The 27,633-nt window shown below is 39.9% G+C and overlaps 2 protein-coding genes across 10 annotated transcripts; one reads left to right on the top strand and one right to left on the bottom strand.

Moving 5' to 3' along the window:
• Window positions 1-70: 70 nt before the first annotated feature.
• On the top strand, window positions 71-22,626 carry ep300a (EP300 lysine acetyltransferase a). Of its 6 annotated transcripts, XM_026276732.1 has the most exons (32): window positions 71-564; window positions 2,999-3,621; window positions 4,964-5,134; window positions 5,219-5,540; window positions 5,668-5,787; window positions 5,977-6,183; window positions 6,628-6,733; window positions 6,898-7,029; window positions 7,354-7,471; window positions 7,545-7,707; window positions 7,911-7,988; window positions 9,153-9,241; window positions 9,350-9,502; window positions 9,717-10,142; window positions 10,438-10,665; window positions 10,787-10,952; window positions 11,204-11,322; window positions 11,604-11,843; window positions 12,193-12,281; window positions 13,328-13,438; window positions 15,023-15,079; window positions 15,170-15,247; window positions 15,331-15,398; window positions 15,483-15,633; window positions 15,851-15,997; window positions 16,084-16,197; window positions 16,316-16,481; window positions 16,587-16,754; window positions 16,846-17,007; window positions 17,193-17,474; window positions 17,713-19,490; window positions 19,662-22,626. In XM_026276732.1, exons 1-32 carry the CDS (start codon window positions 471-473, stop codon window positions 20,599-20,601), a joined length of 7,866 nt encoding a protein of 2,621 aa, XP_026132517.1. In that variant the 5' UTR covers window positions 71-470; the 3' UTR covers window positions 20,602-22,626. The 6 variants fall into 6 exon arrangements, with proteins under 6 accessions (XP_026132517.1, XP_026132514.1, XP_026132513.1 ...); XM_026276729.1 differs by having other exon boundaries at window positions 5,222-5,540; window positions 17,713-22,626; XM_026276728.1 differs by having other exon boundaries at window positions 17,713-22,626.
• A 120-nt stretch (window positions 22,627-22,746) lies between these two features.
• cbx7b (chromobox homolog 7b) lies at window positions 22,747-27,200 on the bottom strand. Of its 4 annotated transcripts, XM_026276736.1 has the most exons (7): window positions 27,028-27,200; window positions 26,855-26,940; window positions 26,171-26,214; window positions 25,923-25,988; window positions 25,749-25,815; window positions 24,937-25,240; window positions 22,747-24,082 (listed from the first exon to the last, which is right to left on the bottom strand). In XM_026276736.1, the coding sequence occupies exons 2-7, from the start codon at window positions 26,921-26,923 to the stop codon at window positions 23,883-23,885; spliced, it is 750 nt and encodes a 249-aa protein (XP_026132521.1). In that variant the 5' UTR covers window positions 26,924-26,940; window positions 27,028-27,200; the 3' UTR covers window positions 22,747-23,882. The 4 variants fall into 4 exon arrangements, with proteins under 4 accessions (XP_026132521.1, XP_026132520.1, XP_026132522.1 ...); XM_026276735.1 differs by having other exon boundaries at window positions 26,855-27,199; XM_026276737.1 differs by lacking the exons at window positions 26,855-26,940; window positions 27,028-27,200 and adding an exon at window positions 26,613-26,817.
• Window positions 27,201-27,633: the final 433 nt, after the last annotated feature.

The following is a 27,633-nucleotide window of genomic DNA, read 5'->3' as shown; positions in this document are numbered from 1 at the left end:
TATTTTGGCTCAATTTGAACTTTTGATACCATTTGATATTAACATGACGGTACGACATTCTACAAAACACACCTATGTAGCGAACAGATGTGGCAGACGAGCAAAATCATTTCAAACATATCATCGCTCAATTCTCTAACTCTTGACCGGACTGGATGAGTTGCCGAGCCGCTGCGAGCGTCTTTTTTATCCTTTCTTGCCGAGCCGACTCCCCCTACCTCCTCCTCCGCTTGCAGAACTGTATAAAGAACAAAACTCGGGCTGGTGAGGGGGGTTGATCCGCCGAAGCTGAAATCGAGAGGCGAACCCAGGAAAGAGGAGTATTTTGTACACGGGACTTTCCCCCCCTTCGTCCCTAAAAAGGAGGGGGAAATGTCATATTTTTAAAAGTGATATTTTTTAAATTCGATGATTACAAATAGGCTTAGGCGCCTATCTCCGAGGATATATATTTTAATTCGTTAAAAAATATGGCCGAGAACGTTCTGGAGTCTGGCCCGCCTTCAGCCAAGAGGCCTAAACTGTCCTCCCCGGCGCTATCTGCCTCGGCCAGCGATGGAAACGGTAACTATGTATTTCGTTTAATTTTTACGATACTGAGATGTTTTAATTACTGGTTGCTTGTTTTCGGCTTAGCCACGCACAACGAGTCTTTAAGCGTGGAATGGGATTTTCTTTTTAGTTTTGTTGTCAGGCTAGTTTGGCAAGCTAACGGCGTATCCGCACGAGATAGCTTTAGCTTGTCACTCCAGCTAGCTTAGCATTAGCGCTTCTCTGTCGATGTTGGGATTCAGTCACAGCGGCTGCACGCTGCTCTCTCTCGGCGAGTCTGTGCTTGGTGTCAGCTGCTGTAAATGGTGAAAAATAAATTGGATCTACAGTGGCAATGACAGTAGTGGGATTTATTTATTTTTTCTGTAAAGCGCCTGTTTCTGGTTTAGTTCCCACTTGCAAAGTGTTTGGATCACTTCTTCAGATAAGATGTATAATAATGTAACGTTATATAAAAAAGTATTCATAATTAAAATTCTACTAATAGCTGCTAAGAGCCTAGTATTCACATTTCATCAGTACTTATTGATTTCCTAGTAACGTAATCGACAGTAACATAAATTGGCTAAACTGTGTGTCAATCAACTTCAAAACTTTCTGAGTGCACTTGAACACAGTTGTTTTCACAAACTGTCCATGTGCAGCGAGCACAAACGTTAGCCGCGGCCCCTCTTTGTTTTACTCGACATATATTTTTCTGTTATTTTTAATGTTAATAAATGTGAATTCATATTGGTTAGCTAGCTGGTCAGCTAATAACAGACTGATGCTGAAGGCCCGCACAACAACTCCAAGGCATTGTTAGCTAATGTTAGATGCATATCAACAAATTCCTCATTATTTTAATGTCCGGATGATTTTTCACTGGTTAGTTTAATTCATTTGCTTGTTTATGGAGCTTGAATGAAAGAGTCTTAATGTTTGTGTGATATGTTTGTGATACCAGTGCACTTGTGTTGTGTTTGAGTGAGTTAGCTTGCTGTTTCAAATAGCCTTTTAGTGCGTCGGTCATTTTTTTCTTTCGGATCTTGATTTCCATTGTTCAGCCATAACACAACTGACGAGCCTGTCTCCTAAAAACAAACCATTAAACACATTTAATGCTTAGCAATACGAATCATTACCACATAAGTGTCCTGTCGTTTCTTATTGAACGTTAAAGGTTCGAGTTATTATACTTGAACGTATCTTCAATAGCGAAGTACGTTTCTTTGTTGATGTCTCTAATGTTTTCAACCTTTTGTTCAAATTCGAGTTTGATGCAGTTTTGATACTAAAGGGAGTTTATTGCGTTGTTTAAATGTGAATGCATCCGAGTCTAGCGTTTTTATACAAAATATGCTCAGTATCCAATTGTTTTGTCTGTGGAGTTAATGTGTGGCCCCCATCACGGCTGCTTCACTTCATTTGTAAGACCAGCAGTTTCTGAAGCAATTTGACCACTTCCACCAGTTTAACCAATAGCTGATTTGTCAGACGAGGAGGTATATACATTTATATCAATAAAATGTACCCTTGTTTGGAAATTACATGCATTAAAAAAAACATGCATTCTATTTTTTAAAATGAGCAAGTGTCACCAGCAAATAACTTTTATTTACTACAGAGTCTAAGTAGCGACTACCTAAAAAATTACATCCTAATTCAACAACATGCAATCATCTGCGTTTGGCTTCCTGTCAAAAACCACAGCCAGCCATTTCAGATAGTCATTAATAAACACAGCTGTCAGTTATCCAGCCAAGTGGCTGTGGAAGTGTTTGGCACATCATTTCAGATCGAATGACAGCTTTACATAGTGATGACAGGACATGCCAATTTCATTACACTCAGTTTTATGATGTACTTCTGACGTACAAATGAATAAATCACAAACTGTGTTTTCATAATATGTTGATAGAAAGTGGTCACGGTGGTCTCTTCAATCTCATACCGAGGTCTCTTCTGAAGAATTTTTGGAGGCCATTTAACTTCATATGTAATATTATGTGAAAGGCCGCTCACCAAGAACTATAACAATAGTTATAAAGCTTTCACACCAATGCACAATAACTGTGTTTATAACGAGTGTATGCTGTAGTTACGTCTAGCTCTTTTTTTATCATTCTTTAGCTGGACACTTTTTTTTCTGAAAGCATTTCCAACAATATTATAGTGTCATTATTGTTAAAGCTATTTTGTGGACTCCATCAGCCATGGTGTGTGAACATGCCTTTACTTTACTGACATTGTAAACTGATTTAGGGGCCATTAACATAATGTGTTTGTGTATTTTGTGTAAAGTCAGTGGATTGGAAAAATACGTAAGGTCTAGAGATATGTGTTTTTGCAATGCAATTTTAGTACAGCGTTTAGTATATCACTGAATCTATCCCAAGACCAGAATATATTGCATTTTGTTTTTCATCATTAATTTTGTTTTCTAAATTCTCATTTCCTGCTACAGATTTTGGCTCGCTTTTTGACCTGGAGCATGACCTTCCAGATGAGCTGATAAGTTCCTCTGAGCTGAGTCTAGCAAATGGAGGGGACCTCGGCCAGTTGCATGGCAATTTGGGCGGTGGGGGCGGTGCCATCGGAGGAATTGTGTCCAGTGGCCAGGATGCAGCGGCCAAACACAAGCAGCTCTCAGAACTCCTCCGGCATGGATCCGCATCTGCAGCACAGCAGCAGGGTGCGGTGGGTAGCCCAGCAGGAGCCTCAATGGGTGTATTTGGGAGTATGAAGGCTTCTCCAGGTACTCAAGGCATGGGCCCGCAAGGACAGCAGCATCTTTCCCCGCAGCAGGCCATGCTTATGCAACAACAGCAGATGGCAGGGATGGTGGGCAACATGAACAGGAATATGCCCGGACTTCAGAAAGGCAATGGACAGCAACAGCCAGGAGGACCCATGCCTCAGCAGCAAAACACGCTGGGAGCGCAGATGTTGAACGGGTCACCCAGAATAGGACATCACAATCCAGGCATGGGCAGCAGCAGTAACTTGTTAGCAGAAGCTCTTCAACAGCAGCAGACAGTAGGAGGTCAGGGTGGACCGAGGGCACAGCAGCCTGGAGCAATGAACAAGGTAAATGTCATTTTATTTTAAGTTTCAGTATTGGACAGATACATTCAAGATGATAAATTATAGCCAAATGACGACAGCTTTTTGGGGTAATAATCCCTCCTTTCCAGCAGCCTGTTATTCTCATGAGATCGCAGCAATTAAATAAATTCCATATGGACAAAATCAAGCCTCTAGTCTGCCTACATTTTTTTTCCTGTTTGTGTTTTACCATGATATAGATTACTATAGAGAAGAAAGATGATCAAAACTGTTATATGCCAACTTTAATTTTAAAAGTAGCTTTCTCATTTGAAGCACATGGCGATCTGGACTTGGAAAGGTGAATGTTTTTCTCACAGAATGTAGATTTGTACTTAACAGTCAGATCCTTATAATCAGCTTAAAATATACATGATTATGAATAAATAAATATCATAATCCCTTATCAAATACCTTATGTTCTCATATCTTTTATAGGGCATAAAATCTTAATTTTTCCCAAATTCAAATTTCTTTGCTGAATTCATAAAAAATGTACAGTTTAATAAATAATTCAATTAAAATGCATTTATTTTACTATTAGTACCCTATGATATTAGTAACCCCCCCCCCCAGGAGATTTTGTGTTGCTGTGTTGTCTTTTAACTTTCTTGATTCCGTTTTATGATTTAATATACATTTATTATCAAAGCCGTTGGTAATTACATAACTTTAGAAACCTTGAACAATTATTTTAATCTTTTAAAATGTAATCAAATAAATGATTGAATCACTAAACCTGTTGTACAGCACTTTGCAGAAAGAAATATTTCTCCACAATCAAAGAGCTGTACAACAGGTTAACTGTTTAAGTTAAAGGATGAAATCATCTGTGGAAAATAGTGACATTCCTTACGTAATATTTTAGTAAGCTGTATTATTATTACTTTGCGAAGTACGTGTTACTGTATATAATACAGTAATATATTATCATAATTTAATTGAATTAAACCAAACATTTATTTTGGGGTTTCTAGTAAAGACCTATGTGCTATGTGTGTCTGACGATAGTTTTATCAAATGAAATGTTAAAATGCAATAAAGTGAATAGGCAGTGCAGCTCTTGAGATCAAGATTGAGGCAGATGCTGAAAACACCACTAGCATCACGCATGCTTTAGTGTGAAGACTCAACTGTGCGGACACAGACACTAGCCCATATTGCAGTTTGATTAAACGTTCAGTCCTCCTTTGATGTATTCTTCCAAATTTTGATATCGATGTACAGTAAATTCCCTTTTTATGACTGGATTCCAAGATTTTGTCCGCATTGTGTATACAGTAGAAGCATTTTCATTTCATCTCTCTCTGTCTGTTTGTTGCAGATGGGGATGAATGCAGGTTCAGGCCCCTATGGAGGCCCGTATGGTCAGCCTGCCAGTCAGGGTCTGGGTGTTGCAGCGCTGGCCTCTCAGCTCCAGAACAAACCAGGTCTCCCCAACAGTCCGGCCCAGTTTAACCTCGACAAGAAGCCCGTGCAGGGCTTACCTGGCATGGTTTGTGTTCAGTCATGTAGATTTTAGACTAATTTTAATGAAATCAACAAAATAACTTAATGTCTGTTTTTAATTTTTGCACAGCAGGCTTCCCAGCCTTCCCCAGCAGGTGTTGCCGGAGGCGCAGGAGTAGCCGGCATGGTGCCTAACGCCCAAGGAGCTCTCGGGCCCGGATCCGCTCCATCAGCCATGTCTGCAACAGCGGTGGGAGGAGTTCCTCCAGCAGCCGACCCAGAAAAGCGCAAACTCATACAGCAGCAGCTGGTGCTTTTGCTCCATGCCCACAAGTGCCAGCGGAGGGAGCAGGCCAATGGGGAAGTACGGCAGTGTAGCCTGCCCCATTGTCGCACCATGAAGAACGTCCTCAACCACATGACGCACTGCCAGGCTGGCAAATCTTGCCAAGGTGATTGTATAAACTGTACAGAACTGAAACAATGTGCCACTTTTGGTTCTGCTGTTCAGCAGTTTTGCCAATTTATACAACATGGCACTATTACTAATACTAGGTTTGTGTTTTTATTGCTTTCTAGTGGCGCACTGTGCCTCATCCAGACAGATCATCTCTCACTGGAAGAACTGCACGCGGCATGACTGTCCTGTATGTCTACCACTGAAAAACGCAGGGGACAAGAGGAATCAACAGAGTGAGTGTGTGTAGTAATACAAAACTTGCTGTTTCATACATCTCAAGTTACTTTGTAACCTTGTCATGTTTTTCTGTTTGTCTTCAGTGTTGCAAAATAAGATATTTCAACAATCGCATTTCTATTTTCAGATTTCGATGGAAACTGTCATTTATTTTGATTTTATTTCTGCTTTTTGTCTCCAAATGATTTCAGCTCTCCTAGGTACTGGGGGTGTGGGATTGAGTTCTTCTTTGGGTAATGTAACTGGTGGTCCACCCAGTGCCCCCCATCTCAGTACCCCAGGGCAGATAGACCCCAGCTCCATCGAGAGGGCTTACGCAGCGCTGGGCCTTACGTACCAGGGAAATCAGGCTTCCCCTCAGCCTGTCCAACAAACACAACGCGCAGTAAACACAATGGGTAATGACAAACAGGCTTCAAATTTGATTTGGACAATACTTTCCAGATTATTATTATTTATTTTTTTTTGTACACTGCCATTTAGAAGTTTGGGGTCAGTAAGGTGTGTGTTTTTGTTTTTTGTTTTCTAAAGAAATTAATTTCTTCAGCAAGGATGTTAAATTGATCAAAAGTCAAAGACTTCTTTATTTATTATTTAAAAAAATCCTTAAAGTACTTCAGTTACCACAAAAATATAAATTTGCCATCACAGGAATAAATGACATTTTAAAATATTAAAATAGAAATATTAGATATATAGAAATATATAGAAGTTGTTATAGTATATTACTATATATTTATTTTAAATATTTTTGAGCAAAGAAATGCAGCCTTCATTAGCACAAAAATCTTCACTATACTTGGAAATGATGGTACCTCTTCTTGTGATTTTTCTTGTTATAGGAACAAATTCCATGGGAGTAAATGGAGCACTGGGTGGTCAGTCTCAGAATCAGCAAGCTAGCCTTCTCCAGGATACAATGTTGCATCTGAACATGACCGCGCAGAGGTAAAGAACCCTCGTGTAACTAATCACCATTCACTTCTCCACATTCAGATGTTCTTAAAATCTCACAGTACTAGTAGTCTGCAGCAGCAGGTGTCTGTCAGTTTTGATGAGTTCATATATAAACAGAGAGTGGTCCTCATTTGTTTTCACTCCCATTTCCCCAGTCTGATGAATGACAATGCTGTGGGCGGAGTGGGGTCTATGCCTGTGGCCAACCCAGCTGCCACTGGTGTTATGAGGAAGAGCTGGCACGAGGACATCACCCAGGATCTACGCAGCCACCTGGTGCACAAACTGTAAGTTGTACACTGCTGTGAAAAATTATGCCTGAAGAAGTCACATTAACATTTTTTAATTGGTTGCATTGGAGTTGGTTGTCAGTTGTTGTGTTTCATTACTAGAGTGTTATTGCTATTTATCTATTTTAAAATACATTGATCTTGCCATGAAAATGGCCGTAGATGCTAGTATGGCAATAAAATGTAAAAAAAAAAAAATCACAGTGGAGGAATAAGTGCTTCATAATAATATTTACCAATAAATAACCAGTGAAAGCAAAGGCTTCAGATATTAATTTAATGTTAATTTCCATGCCCCTTGCTGCTGTTCTATTTCTGCAGAGTCCAGGCCATTTTTCCCACTCCAGACCCAGCTGCACTGAAGGACCGGCGGATGGAGAATCTAGTGGCCTATGCACGTAAAGTTGAGGGGGATATGTATGAGTCCGCTAACAGCAGGGTGAGTATATTGTGTTTGTTGGCTGTAATGATTTGTGTTTATTGTTGTAATCGCTGATTTATGTCACTTTCAGGCGGAGTATTATCACCTGCTGGCAGAGAAGATTTATAAGATCCAGAAGGAACTGGAAGAGAAGCGAAGGACACGGTTACAGAAGCAGGGCATGATGCCCACTCAGCCTGGTATGCCCCCCACTGGGATTGGTCAGACAGGGCCACCCACAGGACTGCCTCCTAGTGAGTACTCATCCACCAAAATTGTCTCTCTTTGCGACCAGTTAGCTGGTAAATTGTAACTAAACTACTTGCTCTTAAACAAAGGGACAAGCCTTTAAATGTCTCCTACCCAAACAATGCCAACAGAACAGAAAACTGCTCTTGTCAAGCAATTTCATAACTTAAGATCTTTACATTTTCTTGTTGTGCCCCTCTACCTGAAGATGGCCCTCTCTCGGATCCTTCAGTGGTGCGGCCTACTGGTCCAAACCAGATGATGAACAGGATGCAGAATGCTGCTGGTCTGCATCACTCTCAACTCACACACACACATATGTATGGTTAGCTATACTTGTAGGGACTCCCCATAGGCATAATGGTTTTTATACTGTACAAACCGTTTTTTTTTACGCCCTACACCAACCCTACACCTAAATCTACCCATCACGGGAAACTTTGTGCGTTTTACTTTCTCATAAAAATGTAATATGTATGATTTATAAGCTGTGTTTATTCACGTTTAAGTTCCCACCTGGATATCTAAATCTGTAAACACTCAAAAGCCCCTTTCACACTGCGATTCTGGAAAATACACGGGTAATGTGTCCCTGCAATTGTTCCCAGGTCGCTAGATTTTACTTTCACACTGCCCGGTGATTACCTGGAATATGTGGGCACGTTCACACACAACCCGTAAAGATCCCATAAAGACCGGTGACATCAGGATGTGACATGTAATGAGTCGAAAACGTTAGGCACGTTAACTTTCACTGAAGCTGGCGAACGATCTCAGCGTCAGTGAGGAACTAACTGATCTTTGCTTCATAACAGTTTGCACACAGTTTTTTCACTGCGAACGTTGATCTGCCTTCAAAACACCTTGTAAAAAAGTTGCACGATAACGTGTGTCATCACTACGACACACCCTTTACGGCATTAGTTCTGGCTTTTGTTCATACAACGCTCGTTCTGGGACTGAACCCGGCAATGTTACTAGGTCTCTGACCCGGGATCAATCCTGGAATCAATCCTGGGAAGTGTTTGCGTTCACACAGAAGGTGACCCGGCAATGTTCTGGCAATTTTGCAGGTCCAACGTGCAGTGTGAAAGGAGCAAAACAAACACACACACACATGTGTTTTCTAAGATATTCTAAATATTTATCTTTACTATTTCTATTCTTTTTATTTATTCTTTTTTAAGAAATACTTTTATTCAGCAAGTTTATATTTAATTTAATTTAATTCATCAAAGAATCCTGAAGAAATATTTCCCGATTTCCACAAAATATTAAGACTGAAGACTGGTGTGATGCCAGCTATAAATTCACCTTTGCCATCACCGGAATAAATTACTTTTTCAAATATATTCAAATAAAAATATATTGTTTTATTTCTAATATTTGACAATATTACTGTATTTTAATGTACATTTATAAATTTTCTCTACTTCTCTGTGCATTGTAGGCATGAATCCCTTTGGGAACCACATTGGAATGCAATCGATGGGCCAGAGATCTACACCTCCTCTTCCACTCAGCACACCTCTTAACCAGGTCATTACTGTCACTGGAAGTGATCCTTTTTGTAGTTTTATGATTAAAGTTTGTTTTATGTGTGCACAAAATATTTCTTCTAAATGCTGAATGTTTTGGCTGTTTCAGGGAAGCATGGGCAGTGTGAGGATGCCACAGCCAAATGTTGCACAGATGCAAAATCAGTACATGCAAACTGGACAGTTTCAAGGTTCAAATCCTGCTCTTGGTGCTGGATCTGTTGACATGGCACACCCAGGAAATGACAGCACTGTTACTCAAGTAAGAGAGCATAGATGTTCTCTGAGATTTATAAGATTCTTAATGTACAATCCAAGTATGAGTTCCTGTATTTCACGGATCAAGCGTGATCCTAGTCGTAGTCATTTAACATTCTAGCGCCGCAATGCATCATATATGCTACTTGCTCTGAACTGCATCATGAATGCATTCTCAGTGTTTAATCTTTTTTTATTTTTTTATATATATATATCAGCAGGGGCAAATGCCTACTTTATCATCTTTACCCATCGGCAGTCCTTTAGCCCAGCCTGGGTCTGCTGGAGGGGCAGGCAGCGGGTCTTCAGTGGGCTCTCTGGGTCCCAACAGCATGAGTGGGGTCCCTCCATCGTCCACCCCAACACAGTCCATCAACCACTGCCCACTCTTCCACCAGAATTCTCCTTCCCCAGCTCATAGCCGCACACCCACACCCACGCCCACGCCGGGCTCTCAGACACCCCAGCCTCACACACCCGGCCTACCCCAGTTAGCAACGAGCGGCAGTAAGCAGCAGTTACCTCTGTCCGCTAGTTCTGACAGTGCCATGCAGCCTAAGCAGCAGCCATTGGGAGGAACTTCTCCTGCTGTGTCTCATAGTGGCCTCTCTACGCCAAATGCCAGCCAGCACCCCCGCACTCCAGTGAGTACTGCTGGGGCCTCATTTATAAAGTCTTGCCCATTCAACAATTTCTGAAATATTCAGAAATGCTTAGAAAAATGCACAAAAATGTTTCTAATTTTATAAATTTCTGTCCATCTTAAATTCAATTACACGTTATGGTTCAGATTCAGAACTATGGCACTCATTATCAAGCTGTTATTATCAAGAAAAATTTAAATGTACATAATTATTTAATTTCAGTGACATTTTCACTGGTGGCCTTAGTTTTGGATCTTTAATTTTTGACCTTGTTTTCCTCTTTCCTGTCTTATAGTTGTCTCATAAGGGTTCTCTACCAGTGGATGGCCAGCCTGCTACACCTGCCTCCGTCAGCAGTGCGGACACATCATTTCAAAAGGGTCTTAAAGACTCCGCAAACACCCTTGAGCCTAAGGTGGAGGTCAAGCAGAAACTAGAAGAGGATGAGGATGAGGATGAAGAAGGCATGACAGGTGGAAAAACAGGCAAACGAGAAGACCTTCAAGCTGAGGAAAAGCCTGAGGTAAGAAATGGAAGTTTTATTTTCATTAAACAAGAATCAAAGTCTGAAGAATGTTAATTTTCCCCTCTTTCTTAAAAAATGTATTCCATGTGGATCAACTGTTTTTTTGGTAACTTATCAGATAAAGAAAGAAGAGCCGAGCGATGGTGTGCCGATGGAGACTTCTTCAGCTGCAGCTGGGGGGGACAAAAAGCCAGACATAAAGACTGAGCCTAAAGAAGAGGAGGAAGGTTCAGGGTCTACAGCATCACACAGTTCACCTTCTGGAGTCCCTAACAAAAAGAAAAGTATGATCAGAACCCACTTTAGTGTTTTAGCTGCTAAGGTTGTCTAGTTGACAACAGATGTGTTAATAATTTGCTTACATTGAATCTCACCATCAATAATGACTGAAGTGTTGATTTCAAATATTTTCATGCATGCCATAGGTGAACTTTTGATGATTTACAGCTTATAGCTTAAAGAGCCACTGTTGCGTCAGGGATTTTAAGAACTGATTGTATCGTAATCCAGTTTCTTTTACTTGCTTTGTCACCAGTTTTTAAACCAGAGGAGCTGAGGCAGGCCCTGATGCCCACACTGGAGTCTCTTTACCGCCAGGACCCAGAGTCTCTGCCCTTCCGCCAGCCTGTGGACCCTTCACTACTGGGAATACCAGTACGTCTGCTGTCTGCTCACAGCCATTTTAATACAGGGCTGGTTTTTGTTTCACATAGCCATACTATTAAAGGATAATTGGCTGTGATTTTTTTTTTTTTTTTTTTTTTTTTTAAGCAGTTTTGCATTGTTAAAATGTTAATATTGTATGCCCATGAGATTGGCGATTGGGATTTCAAACACATTTTCTAAATGCTGAAAATGAGTATTAAGTTAATTCTGTCCCATGTAGATGGATATTTGTACTAATATTTAACACTGTCACTCTTTACAAATTGCAGGACTATTTTGACATTGTGAAGAATCCCATGGACTTGTCTACTATCAAACGGAAGCTTGACACGGGCCAGTACCAAGAACCGTGGCAATACGTGGATGACATCTGGCTCATGTTCAACAACGCCTGGCTGTACAATCGCAAGACGTCACGAGTCTACAAGTACTGCTCCAAGCTGGCGGAGGGGTTTGAGCAGGAGATCGACCCGGTCATGCAGAGCCTTGGCTACTGTTGTGGGAGAAAGGTACATTGGAGAGCATAGGAGTGTTTGTACTGGTTGAGGTGGTTCTTGATCTATGAATCAATACTTTCCTCTTTGTTTGTAGACGGATTCAATAAGAGTTTGGGGCTGATGCAGTAATAGGTGTTATGGTGTAGGCTTTGAGCAAACCAGCTTAGTTTTCTTGTCCGTAGAGTTAGTCATAACATTGGGTTTTGTGTCATAGCACAGATTCAAGAATATATTGATCTGAAAGATGCCTGAAATGTATTTGTATTTACGAACATTTAAACAGACATTTGTCATGTTTTTGCCAACATGACACTGGCTAATGCTTCTTTTTTTGTTCTCTTTCTCTCTCTCTCACACACAGTATGAGTTTTCTCCCCAAACTCTGTGCTGCTATGGGAAGCAGCTATGCACTATACCACGAGATGCTGCTTACTTTAGTTATCAGAACAGGTAAGGAACCTAAAACTGAGGCCAATATCAACAGACACACAAGCATACATATATACCCGAATGACCCATGTTATGATTATTTATCATATGCACATGCACGTGAAACAGGTTAAACGGCTTTTTTTCACCCATTGTACCTGGCTGCATAAAGTGAACTGACAATTGCACCACAGTTGTGTCTTATTATCCCACCTTTTTCCACCAATCGGTCCCTTGTAAGATTCTGTGTGTGAAATACTTGGCATTTTAAAGTGTGCTCCTTTTCTGCCACATCTAATTATTTTGTACAAGGCCATTTTCACCATTTCTGTTACTTGAATTTAAATTGTGGTTGGTTATGTTAATGTTTTCACAATACATACATAAAAATTTATAAAAGTGTTGTATTTCTCGTGGTATGACCCTTTAATGTCTTATCATGGTTTTCAGTTATTTCAGTAATTTAATATCTATAACTGCTTGTAAATTTATTCAAAATATACAACTTTGATTAATGCCAGTGTCATGAAAGGAGCAAATCTTATTTTATAAAGTGACACCTTTAAAATGCCTGTTTGCTTGACTTTGTGGCTGCAGTCTTTTTGTTTGTGTTTAATGTGCTCATGTGTCCATAAGTCTGAACACCCTTCGCAATTGATTCTGCTCCTGTTTTGCTGTAATGGTTTTTCCTCATTATACATGTAAATGCTAATCTGTGCTTTGCTTTGGCTTTCTGCTTGTCTCTGTTGTTGTCTCCCTCCTTATTCATCCTTTCCTGTCTCGTCTAATGTTTTTCTTTGTCGACCCTTTTCTCCCCCCCTGTACTATGACTTTTGTCGTGTCTGCTATCGCCTGCTTTCATCTGACCAATCATCTGCACCTAAACCCCTCCCTGCTCAAAACCCCTGCTCCAATAATCCTGCATCATGATTGGCTCCTCTGGCGACGACCCTGTCCTGCACTCCCCCTTTGGCCTGTCTGCCCTGCCCTGCCTTGTCCTGCACTGATTGGTGGCTACCTCCTCGTTACCTCACTGTGATTGGCTGTGGTGTTGGCACATGGTGTAGTTCACCAAAATATGGGCTTCTTGCTGGCAGGTATCACTTCTGTGAGAAGTGTTTCAATGAGATCCAGGGTGAGAGTGTGTCCTTGGGAGATGACCCGTCCCAGCCTCAAACGTAAGCGACTTCTCTTTCTCCATTGTTTTTAATCAGTGTCTTATTACAGTGTGATCTTTTTCTGCATTGAAAAACAAGTTGTTGTTTTTTTTTTTCTAGTGTCTGCAGTATAAGTTCTTGTGAAAACAATGGCATACACCAAGAGTTAACACAGTTTACCGATAGATAAAAATGGACTATGTAGTAAATTTTCTATCATTCTGTCAGACTGACAGATATTTTTAGTAATGCGTTAATGCATTAATTGATTAACACCGATAATAATTTTATTGCGTTAACGCAATTTATTTGTATTATTATTAAAGTCTGTTGCTCACTGACTCTGAATACACATGCAGACAAATCATGGGTTATTTAGGCTAAAAATGATATTCACAGACCACTGTTCAGTGTTATTTTTAACAGAAAAGAATGCAATGAACTTGAGAATCACGACTTAATAAATGCAAAATAGGAAGCTTCCGACAGCAACTTGCTCCGCACAGTGGAGTGCATTTTGTTAAGCTGGTGGTTTATTATTTTGAGTCGTATGGGACGCAGTAACACATCTCTCTCACAATATATTGCTTTACACATCTATCGCTTTTGCCGCTCGTAAATATTCACGCAATCATGCACCATGTATTAGAAGGTCTGTGCTCCGGTGCGGTAAGTGCTCACACTCACTGATCTTAATACTGAACCGCGCTCTTGCCCACCTCTTCCAACCGAGCCAGGGACTGCTAAACAGAGCAATCACACTAGTCAAACCAACCAGTCTATGAGGGTTAAGATTGCCTAATGTGAGCACACCCTAATTATTCTCCCACATCCTGCACACATGGCTCTCTACTCACCCATCAAGTGTTGTCCCGCGCTGCACTCTGCTGCGTTGGGTCCCGTGATTGTGCAAGTCTCTACTTGGAAGATGCCTGTTATAATGTTATGATCGAGACTTTTCTATAACAAACTATAAATATTTTCTATGAAAACTTTAATGTCCTGGCAGTGACAAATACCTTGTTTTATATTTAATTTAATTACATTAATGTTATAATGTTAGTTAAGATTTACTATAAATATTCTGTGTAAAACTGTGTCTGTGTAATTCTTACTGTGTAAAAGGTAAACAATATTTGTTTAAAGTGTTTGCAAATCAAATGTTATTGCACTTTTGTTCATAAAGCAGTACTTTTAAATGAAAAAAAGTGCACAGTAAACTATTTTTGAATGTATTATTAGTTTCATGCATAACAATGTGATTAACCGCGATTTAATTTTTTTTTTATAATTGCCAAGCACTCATTTTTTTGTTGTTAATTTAATATCTTCATTCATCTACACAAGTTATATGGACAAGCATTTACTCCCATTGACTTTAGTCATAATCTGTCCCTGACCTACTCTGAATGTGGTTTCAGTGATCCTTACACAAAAATTAAGTGTAAATGCACCCACAATTCATTATGTAGTCGAGTGCCATAGTAATTGCCATGTAAAGGGCATTTACAAGTAAAGGGGTTTTTCAAGACCATAAATGCACCATTTGATTTTGCAGAATCATTTTCTTGTTTTAATAGTGCTACAATTTGCATGTATTTTCAGATCGATCAACAAGGATCAGTTTGAAAGGAAGAAAAATGACATGCTCGACCCTGAGCTGTAAGTTCATATAACCTTCATTCCAGTTTTGTTTTCTCATCAAAATTCTCAAGAATAAAACTTTTTTTTTAATCCCCATTTTCTCTGTAGATTTGTGGAATGTATGGATTGTGGTCGTAAGATGCATCAGATCTGTGTTTTGCACCATGACACTATATGGCCATCAGGGTGAGTTTTCTGCAAAGAAACTGTCTACTGAATCTGCTTGTTGTTTCTAACCCCAAGATTCCTTTTAATTTCCCTGTATTTAGCTTTGTGTGTGATGGCTGTTTGAAGAAGTCCAACAAGACCCGTAAAGAGAACAAATATGCTGCTAAAAGTATGTAATTCCATTTTCTCTGTTTTCTTCTCACTGATAATCCAATTAGTAATGACATTTTAAATCTTTTTTTTTGTCCTTCAGGGCTTCCACAGACCAAACTAGGCAACTATTTGGAAATGCGGCTTAATGACTTTCTGAAGCGACAGAATCACCCAGAATCTGGTGAAGTCACTATTCGTGTTGTTCACGTCTCAGACAAAGTGGTGGAAGTCAAACCAGGAATGAAGTCTAGGTGAGACCGGATAGATTAAGACCAGACACTCACACTGCTGGATGTTTCATGAATAGTTCCTTAAAAACTTCCTGTTTTTTTATATTCTTGCTGTCATTTGTTTACTCCCATGTATAGTGTAAAGCTATAAAACCGAGGCAGGCCTATAATTTGTAATAATTGTCGTCATTACTTGTTTGTCTGCTTGGATTTTAATGACATCCTTTCCTTTTCACAGGTTTGTGGATAGTGGAGAGATGGCAGAGTCTTTCCCATACAGAACGAAAGCTTTATTTGCGTTTGAGGAGGTGGATGGTGTTGATGTCTGTTTTTTTGGGATGCATGTGCAAGAGTATGGCTCAGATTGTCCACCCCCTAATCAAAGGTCAGGTATCTGTAACTGCTTTTTATAATTTGATGGGCCTGTTTGGTTTCCTTCTAAACCCCCCTCTCCCTCCCCCCATCTTTTAGACGGGTTTACATATCCTACCTGGACAGTGTCCACTTCTTTCAGCCACGTTATCTGAGAACAAGTGTGTACTATGAAATTCTTTTAGGATATCTGGACTATGCCAAAAAACAAGGGTAAGATGATAACTCTCTATCCTACTGTTTCAGCAGATTTCAACAAATAAGTGATGTACACATACTTTATTGCCTTGTGAAATTCTTAGTTAAACCTTTCAGGTTTTTTTTCTTTTAGGTTTACCACTGGACACATCTGGGCCTGCCCTCCTAGTGAAGGAGATGATTACATCTTCCACTGTCACCCTCCAGACCAGAAGATACCCAAGCCGAAGCGGCTGCAGGAGTGGTATAAGAAAATGCTGGATAAATCTGTAGCTGAGCGCATCGTGCATGACTACAAGGTACAATTTGGACATTTTTATGTTATTGTAAAAAATTATTATTTTTGTTTTCAGCATACAAGAGTGAGATCTAGAAATGTTGAAGTCTTGTTTATTTATTTACAGGACATCTTCAAACAAGCAACAGAAGATCGCCTCACCAGTGCCAAAGAACTGCCCTATTTTGAGGGTGATTTCTGGCCCAATGTGCTTGAAGAGAGTATCAAAGAACTAGAGCAAGAAGAGGAGGAAAGGAAGAGGGAGGAGAACAGCACATCCAATGAGAGTGTTGATGTTAGTCTTTAGGCTCTCGCTTATTAGGTTTTGTTCCCCTGTTAAAAGTGCTTTTTTACACAGCTGTGAACATTTCTTTTTGTTTCTCCAGACAACAAAAGGTGACAGCAAAAATGCCAAGAAAAAGAACAACAAGAAGACGAGCAAGAACAAGAGCAGCTTAAGCCGAGCCAATAAAAAGAAGCCGGGCATGCCAAATGTGTCCAATGACCTTTCACAGAAACTCTATGCCACAATGGAAAAGCACAAAGAGGTATGAAGACGACTAAAAGCCTGATTCATTGTCCGTAATATGATTGTTTAATCAATCATCAGACTTGTTTGAATTCATGTTTGGTGGCATCCTGGTATATATTTTGTACAATGTCAATATATGCTCTGGCATAATTAATTAATCAATTAATTATTATTATTTCAACAATTTTTCTTCTTTTCTAGGTGTTCTTCGTTATCCGATTGATTGCGGCACCCAATTCCAATTCTCTCCTGCCCATTGTTGACCCAGATCCTTTGATGGCATGTGATTTGATGGATGGTCGTGATGCCTTCTTAACACTTGCACGGGATAAGCACCTGGAGTTTTCTTCATTGCGGCGCTCCAAATGGAGCACCATGTGCATGTTGGTGGAACTGCATAACCAGAGCCAGGACCGCTTTGTCTATACCTGCAATGAGTGCAAGCTCCATGTTGAAACTCGTTTCCATTGCACTGTTTGTGAGGTGAGGACTATAGAATGGGAAGGGTGGGAAGATGGCACAAGATCACATATTGAATATCCTTATTTTTATGAATTTTTATGTGTAAAGCTGATATCCTCAATTATTCAAAATTTGTACCAGGAAAAACAGGATGTCTGCTCACTCTATTTATACGTATAGTCATTCTTAATAATCCTGGTAATTAATGTCCTTTCATCCAGTACACTATATAATGATTATTCTGACTTATACTTCACAGGACTATGATCTCTGCATCACTTGCTACAATACAAAAGGTCACGAGCACAAGATGGAAAAACTGGGCTTGGGGTTGGATGACGAAAGCGGCAACCAGGCTTCTTCCTCAATGCAGAATCCTGGAGATTCAAGGCGTCTCAGTATTCAGCGGTGCATCCAGTCTCTGGTGCATGCCTGCCAGTGCCGCAATGCTAACTGCTCACTTCCATCTTGTCAGAAAATGAAACGTGTAATTCAACATACCAAAGGCTGCAAGCGTAAAACCAATGGTGGTTGTCCTATTTGCAAGCAGCTCATCGCACTCTGTTGTTACCATGCAAAACACTGCCAAGAGAATAAGTGCCCTGTGCCATTCTGCCTCAACATCAAGCAGAAACTGCGGCAACAACAGCTCCAGCACAGGCTACAGCAGGCCCAGATGGTGCGTAGAAGAATGGCCAGCATGCAAAGGACAGGCCAGCAGCTTCCAGGAGGCAATGGTGGGCTGCCATCTCCTGGGAACAATAGTACTACTGGCCCGAGCACACCAACACCAAGCACTCAACCCCCTACCCCACAGACGCCCACTCAGCAGTGTCAGCCTCCAGTGACTCAACCTGGCATTGGAGGTGTTCCACCACAACAGCAGCAGCAGTTGGCAGGGATGGCCCATCAATACCAGCAAATGACTGGAAATGGTGGGATGATCAACTCTCCGCAGCAGCCCCTGATCCCACAACAGCAGCAACAGCCAACATCAGTTCAGCATCTTCAGCATGCCAACAACCTTCCTCCATATATGCAAAGACCTCCAGGCTCCTCTCCACTTCCTCAGTCAGTGGGAAAGCCAGGCATGGTGCCAGGAGGCTTCCCTCAACAGCAACAGTCAAACCTAGGGCAGCCTGTGATGCAGCAACATCAGCAACCTGGCCCCCCACCTGCCGCTGTAGAAATTGCCATGAAGATCCAACGAGTCGCAGAGACTCAACGGCAAATGGCTCAGCAAAAGATATTGCAAAGAAACCAGGGTCCTGGAATGATGCCTCCACATGGCCTTCATCAGGGTCCCCAAACTCAAAGCCAGATGGGCATGAACCATCCTGGAGCTGCAATGGGTGGGCCTCAGGGAATGCCACCCCAGACACAAGCAGCAGTTGCTCGAACTCACATGGATCAGCAGCAGGGAATGATTACAGTAGGCATGCAGCAGCAGACAGGACCTCAGGCTCAGCTCCCTCAAGTCCAGTTACAGCAGGGCCAGCAAGGTGGACCCCAACTTCAGGTGCCACCACAGCAGCAGTGGAATGGTCCTGGTATGCCTCAGCAGAGACCTGGAGTTATGAACCAAATGGGTCTGCAAGGAATGGTTGCACCTCAACAACAGCAGCAGCAGCCAGTTGGTCAGCATCAGCAGCCAGGGCTTTCTGGTTTAATGGGTATGATGGGCCAAGGAGGGGTGGCACCTTTAGGTACTGGCCCTGGAAATCACCCTCAGGCTGCCATACAGGACCTCCTAAGAACCTTAAGGTTACCTAGCTCTCCCCATCAACAACAGCAAGTCCTGAATATACTACGTTCGAACCCTCAGCTCATGGCAACCTTTATCAGGCAGCGGGTTCCTAGATACCTTGGTCGAGGTGGGCCTGGAGCAGGAGGTGCTGGTGTACCAGGAGGACCTGGTGGAGGTCCAGGAATCATTGATGGCCAGCAAATGAATGTAAATTCTGGGACAAATCAAGGAAGTATGCATATGGCACAAGGAACTACCATACCAATGAATCAGCTTCAGCAACAACAGCAGCAGCAACAACTTCAACAGCGGTCAATAATGGGTGGAAATTTGCAACAACAGCAAATAGTAGCTCTGCAGCAACAGCAGCAACAACAGCAGCAGCAAGGTGTTATGCCCAATCAGGGTGCCAACATGTCTAACATCTCCCCCCAGTTCAGAGAAATGATGAGGCGGCATTTGCAGCAGCAGCAGCAACAGCAGCAGCAGCAACAGCAACAGCAACAAATGGAAAACCATGCTCAGTTCCAGCATCCTCAACAACACCAGCAGCAGGGTTATCTTGGGCAATCTGGACTGCCCCCACAGCAGCCTGGCCAACCTCAGCCTGGTGGTCTCCAGCAACAACAGGGAGTTCCCCAGCAAAACTACTCTGGGTCTATGTCCCATCAGCAGGTTGCAGCAGCTCTGCAACAAAAGTTGCAACAACAGCAACTTCAGATGCAGCAGCAACAACAACAACAACAACAACAACAACAACAACAGCAGCAGCAGCAGGGTGCTCTAGCAGGACTCCAGGGTGCTGATGGAGGTCCTGGAGGTGGTGGTCCACTCCAGCACCAACACATGCAGTCGGCTCCAATTAGTTCCCAATCTCAAGTCATGCTTCAGCAAGCTCTGCAGCAACGGCTCCTCCAGCAACAACAGTCACACCTGGGAGGAGGATCTCCTGCTCAACACAATCCCATGAGCCCTCAACAGCCCCAGCAACAGATGTCCCAGTCTCCCCATTTGCAGGGCCAGCAGTTGTCCAATTCCCTAAGCAACCAAGTCCGCTCACCCCAGCCTTCGCCTCGGCCTCAGTCCCAGCCACCAAACTCTAGTCCATCTCCTCGCTCGCAGCCCCAGCCTTCACCCCATCGCATCTCACCGCAGACCCAGACGGGTTCCCCTCATCCAGGTCATCTCCCTCAGCATCATGGAGGCATGGTTGCACCCCCACCTCCACAGCAACAGCCGCAGACATCCCAACAGCAGCAACAGGCTAATGCGATGGACCAGGGTGCCATGCTTTCACAGCTAGGTGGGATGGGAGCCTTGCATGGGCAAGGGACAAATGACATGCTGACAAATAACCAAGATATGGGGTCGAATATGAATCCCTCGTTAGATTTGATGTAATGTTGCAGTGCTCAAAGAACTGTCCTGATTGCCAGGGTTTGGTAGCAATTCTAGGATTTACAAAGGCTGTCATCGATAGTATTATTATTTAATATTTTTCTTATGTAATTGAAAAGAACTGAACTTCCTATGGGAGATACTACATGTGCAAGTCAACAAATTAAGTTAAATGAATGGTAAGTTATTGCTGTTAATATATAAATATATATATAAATATATTTTTGCCATTTGTGTTCAAATGGTTTATGGTTAAGGGATGGGAAATATTTCCTCTTGGTATATGACCAGAAATATTTTTGTGGTTAAGAAAGTCTGCCTTTTTTTTTTTTTTATAGACATTTTTTAAGATTTTAAAAGTGGCATGAAATTAAAAAGCAAAATGCTTAAACAAAGTTGACTATTTTGTTTTCTTTTTCCTTGACACAGTCAAGAATGTCATCAGTTTTGGAGCGTATTAGATTTATTTTTACCAGTGTAATGATTATGAAAATGATGGCTTTGGTAATAACTTATTTATTACTCTGCTCTTTTTGTTGGCTAATAGATATTTTCTTGTTTTTTTGTTTTTGACAGTGTATGGCATATGATATTTGAACCTACGATTTTTGAAGAGTATATTTTTGTTATTGATAGAACCTGATTATAAAAGGAAGAATTTATATTCTTATTCTGCTTTATTTTTTCCTTTTTTCTATTTTATTTCTCTGCTTTTTTTTTTGAGGGATGGATGGGGCTTAAATTAAGTTTTGATAGTGTTTGGTAAATGAGTATGTGTTTTCTGATGACTTGTTGCATGGGAAATATTTGTCCTATGCATGTCGCAGTTTTCCCACCCTTATACACCCGTCCCATGAATGTGTTTTCACTATGCCCTTCTTCTCAGTACTGGAACCTGGTGACACAACAGGTGTGATTAGGACAGTGCAGGGAACTCTACTGAGACTAAATGTTGATGCAGAATTTTGTGATTTTGCAAATAATCACCTGGAACTACATCTCTGATTCCAAGTCCTTCTCTTTCCTCTCACATCTACCCAGCAAGGAATCATTCTGACTCTTCACACGCGTCTCTAGTGTTCTGAACTTTGGGATTTAAGTGATCTTCTTAATGTATAAACAAAAACTGATAATAAATTACTGAAAATATATATAATGTATATGAATGGAGTTAATGGACAGACGTTTCATCTTGATTTAAGATCCTTTGAGTTGAAGAACTATGGGCAGCTAAGACTCAACCTGAGAGATTTTTATACATATAAGGAGTGATTCAGAGAAGCACCGATGTACCTTTGTATGTGCACTTCATTACGAGGATTCCATTAGTGTGTAATAAACCAACACTGACTGTCATTCTCCATCCTGTGCACAAAGACAGTGGTAAAGAGAGAGTTTTTACAAGTGATTGGTGTTTTTGATGATATGACGATTGTTTTCCTTGGTTAAAGGGGTGCTGGATGAATACAAAACAGAGGCAATATGGCTTTAGACTTATTTTATAAATGACAAGGAGAACAATATTTGTTATAGATGTATTTAATTTTATTTTTGAGAATAAAAACTTGAAGCTAATTCAAAAGTTGAATTTGAATGACACTTTTTCAAAGATGTATTGATGCAACTTGACACTGCTGTCGTAACGTATACGTCCCACTTTTTTGGGAATAATGAGAAATATGTCATTTTAAGGAAATGTCTTATGAGTGCATATAGAGGTATATAGATTATGATTCATTGTACAAACCATTGGAAATTTGCGTTGATCTTTAAATTTCTTTTTCTCAATTTCTTTTTTTTTCTAAAACGGACTGGAAAACCAACCATACAGTTTTTTGGTCCCTAGTTTTGGCCACCGTTCTCTTGCTAACATGTTGGTGCTTGCTGAGAGGAGCAAAAACTATTGTTCTGATATCAGTAGTTTTACTTTTTGTTTGGTTGGTTGTTTGTCTGTTCTTTTTTCTAGTTAGTTATTTTTGCCAATTATTTAATTGTACATTAAAATATGTTTGTACCATTCACAAATAATTGGCTTCTGGTGTGGTGTTCTTCCTACATTGTAGATGTGGATCTGGAACAATGTCAGCCCAAGGTGGTTTGAGACAGTGTATGTAATGCTGATGAAATATAAAAAGTAATGGATAATGATAGAGTTACACAGAGGTTTTATTATTGGCATCATAATACCAAGTTTTCCATTTTAAAGTGCAAATACTCTGAATAGCAAAAGCAACCACAGACATTTAGCACAGACATAGTCTATCAAGTATATACAGGTCACATGAAGTCAAATATTAAACAGTTGAGCCCCCAGAGATGGATGTTCCTAGAGGCTAAATATACATTCCCCTCAATGTAGATTTTTTTTTTTTTTCAGGTCTCAGCTTTCATCTTGGACTAAAATAACACAGAAAATAAACAGCAGTCAAGTTAAATCTACAAAATAGACTACTGTGCAAGATGGTGCAAGTCATACTTGGCAGGACGAAAAAAAATTGCACAAACACTGCAAATAGATGAGATACTAGCAAGCCATAGTGTTGGAAAATAAAATAAAATGTAACTTTATTCCATACACATAACTATGCTCAAAAGTTAGAACATAATTGTGTAAGGAAACCAGAATTTTTTTTTCTCACACTGTAATATTTTATGAACTGTCAAGGATGGCACCTTAAGTGTTGAAATGCTATCTTCCCAAAGTTGTATTTCACATATTTTGATTATCAAGAGGCCACTAATTCTAATTAGCTAAGTGAGGTGTGAAATTTAAATTGAAGGTCAAGATTAGAATATGTTCACCAAGTATATCAAGTTTATATATATACATACATGTAATGTGAGTATGTATAGACATATATGTGACAGCTTGGCTTTTAGAAATACTTCATTGTGATACTCTGAACTAGCATTATGTATTTCATGCAAATACATGACCAGACCAAATGAAGTCTATCCCAGTCAGACAAATCTGTAAACTTCACTGCGAAACACCATCAAAACCAGTATCAGAGAACTCGCTTGGTTTTTTTCCTGGCCAACACAAGTTCAAAATCTCATTGTTTTATCAGTTATTGCTATTAAATTAATAGTGACCTGCTACTATTACTTTGACTGATTGTAATCACTGAAACAACATTTTGAACTCAATTAGAACTAATAGTGCAAATAAACACAGTCTGAAACACTGGCGGAAGTTGTGCAAGCACATAAACAACAATGCAAAAAAAGCATGTACCAATTATCTTTCCTCGTCGCTCTGACCATCCTCAGTGTCTGTAATATCAGATCTCCATCTCCCAGCTCCTGAAGAAGCCCCTTGCTACCAAGGCCTCTCTAAAAGTCACAGTCAGTGAGTTGATGGTGATATCTGTCACAATGACCTCCTCTGGCCCCATAACTGGACTCCAGTCTTCAGGTAAAGGAGATATAGTCATTGCCTCTGACCCAGTGGCTGGACTCCAGCGACCTCTCCTGACACGCTCTGAGACACAGTACATTTTGTACATATTTAAACCTTCATCGTGTTCTAGATATGAGAGAATCTTGACTATAAACAAGTTGCTGTTTTAGATGCTTTGCCACAAATCATCATTTGTAAGTTGCTTTGGATAAAAGCATCTGCTAAATGACTAAATATAAATATATGAATATACAAATAATGTAATACTACTGTAGTTGTGTCCCAATTATTAATTGTATTAAAAGGGTGAGGAATAATGCAGAAGTATGCAAAATAAAACACAATATAATTTTTCTTTTTAAAGAAGTCTCTATTGTTCACCAAGGCTGCATTTACTTCATCAGAAATACAGTAAAAACAGTAATAGTGTAAAATGTTAATATAACTTAAAATATTTATTCCTGTGAGGGCAGTGTTCAGTGGCACACGATCTTTCAGAAATCCTTCTAATATGCTGATTTAGTGCATAATTATTTTAATAATCTATTATTAGGACTTATTAGGACATACACACACACACATATATATATGTATGTATATATGTATGTATGTATATAATATCATTATGTATAATGCACTTGCAGAATTTAAACTTAATTTTACTTTTTAGGATTTCAACCATTGACTAACACATTTTGTATATATAATGCTAATAATAATAATAATGATAATAATATTATTAATAATAAAAGTTAAGTAGGGTTTGCCACACAACAAAAAAACCTTGATCTGTTCAAATAGAGCAGTATCCTTCATGTTTTGATTTGTGACGAGAGTTTTTTTCTTCAGTAAGGCTGACGAAGAGCACTGCAGTCTTGATATCGATTTAGGTCAAAGTGTCAACTATCTGCCTTCGGACCAGCTAACATACTTACTGTTTAAAGTGTTGCTGCCGGTTTTAGTTCCTCCATGTCTTGTGTCCTCTTCTTCTTCTTCTTCTTCTTCTTCCTCCATTACCCCCTCATCATCATCATCATCATCTTCTTCTTCTTCTCTTCTATCCCATTCTTCCTCAGAAGTCTCTCTGGAAGCTTTCTTCTTTTTCTTGTGGTGGGTTAACTGTCGATATAAACAAGCCCCTGTGGACTGGAACCTCGGGTCAAGCGAGAGCGGCAGATGTGCCGAAGACTTCTCTGTATCTTTGTGTGCGCTGCGTAGATCCATCGCGTAAATGTTTCTCTTCAAGAGAGCAATATGTGGATAGACAACGGATTGTTATTAATAATTAAAAAATTCTATCTATTTTTAGTTGATTAAAATAAAGCTGTAATAAAACAAAGATTAGAGAGAAAACTTACTTTACTTTTCATTTAGTTTAACTGGAAATAAAAACTACAACTGTACTAAAATTAAAATTGAATTGGAAATATATTAGACCTAAATAGTAACACACACATATATATTCTGTACATATATATATATATATATATATATATATATATATATATATATATATATATATATATATACATATACATACAAACACACACACAAATTGTATAAAATTTTAAATGTAAAAAACGTGAAAAATTGCCAAAAATGTCAATGATAAAAAATAAAGGTTCAAAATATCAATGAAAACTATAATAGTATATAAATAATCCTAAAATAATATGTTGGACAATATTATAATGACAATTTAGCAGGGAAACAATCCCAGTAATGAAGATGCTGTAGTGGTCATTACCTGCATGAAGAGTCTTTTCGGTTTTGGGCCTCTTTTGCGCCACCTCACTGACCTTTCTTTCTGTTCTCTGTTTGCAGACAGAAATAATGAGACAATGCAGTGTGGATGATTTCATGTGCTAGTGACTGAAAGTGAAAGAATGAAAAAGGAGGTTTCATTTATAGAACCGCTCACTTTTCCTCAAACGCTAAAACCAGTCGAGGGTCTAGAATGTGCTCCTCTGGCTCCCATGTGCTGTACCTATAAAGTCATTAAAACATATACAAGTTTATTGACGTGACGCGCAAATAAATAAACAAAAACATCTTAGCGGCTAGAGTAATATAGTAAAACTACCAGGAAATAAAAGGATTAAGAAATGTTGAAATTAATCTTATGCTGCAATTTTCCTTGATAATAATAATAATAATAATAATACTTACTTCGGAGGCCACCCCTTCCACTTCAATAAATATTCGACATGACCCTTAAAGATTAGAACAAAAAGAAAAATATATATATAAACCAATACTGCATTTAAAATTTAAGTACGTTTTTTTTTTGTCTTACACATTTCTTCTGCATGTTTTGTTTTTGTCTTGTACGTGTGCGATGACGTAATGACAAGATTTCGTAATAAAGCATTAAAGAGGGACGACCCCTAAACTAACAGCTCCTCCTTTCTACTTCAATCCTGACATTTCATGTGGGACCAAAAGTAACGGTCATTTAACGAGCGTTATTTTAAGATAACCGCGTGTCTCAATTTGTAACTTAAAAGTAACTGAGAGCCACGTCCTCTCAAACGCCGTTTTAAGATATAAAAAAAAAACCTCGGCAGCTGTATCTAAATGGGCAAACTTTACGTTAGTTATTAGATCTCACCGGGAAATAAAACTGCGTAGTCTCCATGACTACGAATAGGATCGCATTCGCCACCCTGTTCCAGAAGCGTGCTGTGCGACATGCGTCATCATCGAAGTTATTAGACTACAAACACACTTCCACGCTGCTGTTGTAAGGGGACTTGTGTGTGTCCTCGCCCCTCGAACATGTTGTATGTGTGCAGCGGGATTGCACACACTGAACTGTCAGTAAACACGCAGCCTCGCGCGCATGTCACTTACCTTTCGAAATCTTTTCTTGATGATTGATTCCACAGCGAACACTTGCTCACCGATTGCCGACAGTTCCATCAGTATAAGTTGTTCCCCTAAAAATAATGAAGTAGCTGTCAGTCTATCTTTTTGCTTTACCCTTCTGGTCGTTAAAGTAACTATGAATTGCAAATCCCATGCACCGTTAGAATGGCTGCACGGGTTCCCGCTCTTCCGTTGCCTTGTTTACAATTGAGTATTTTATGCTTTGCACTGCTCCATTTCCTTGTACTAGATGAGTACAGTGACTTTTTAAATCTGCGACACATCTGCAGCGCGCAGCGCGCCCCCGTACGCCACACAGAGGATTGACTTGCGCCACTGTTGGTCGGATTATCAACTAGCATCTAACAACCCACTAGTTTAGTTTTAATCAGGATTTCTGTGGTTTATGTTGCTTACCATTCAGATTTGAGTTTTGCACTCCTAAATATTACATAAAGGAATTAATAAATGAGTTTGCTTACTTGCAGCACTACAACGGTAGGCTATCTGTGGGCAATAGATCTCAAATCTCTCACACAAAGATGGACTCTATAATAGTTAATTAATAGACTGAAACAGTATGGTGTAGAATACGATCAGACTTATTTAGTCTCACATGATCCTTTAGAAATCATTCTAATAAGCTAATTTGGTGCCCAAGAAACATTTTTTAATACAGGTGCATCTAAAAAAAATTAGAATATTAAGTAAAAGGTCATTATTTTTCGTAATTCAATTAAAAAAAAGCTAACTTTATTATATTC

The sequence above is a fragment of the Carassius auratus genome, chromosome 12 (assembly GCF_003368295.1).
Source record: "Carassius auratus strain Wakin chromosome 12, ASM336829v1, whole genome shotgun sequence".
Taxonomy (NCBI): Eukaryota; Metazoa; Chordata; class Actinopteri; order Cypriniformes; family Cyprinidae; genus Carassius; species Carassius auratus.
This window is presented reverse-complemented; position numbering and strand designations above follow the sequence as displayed.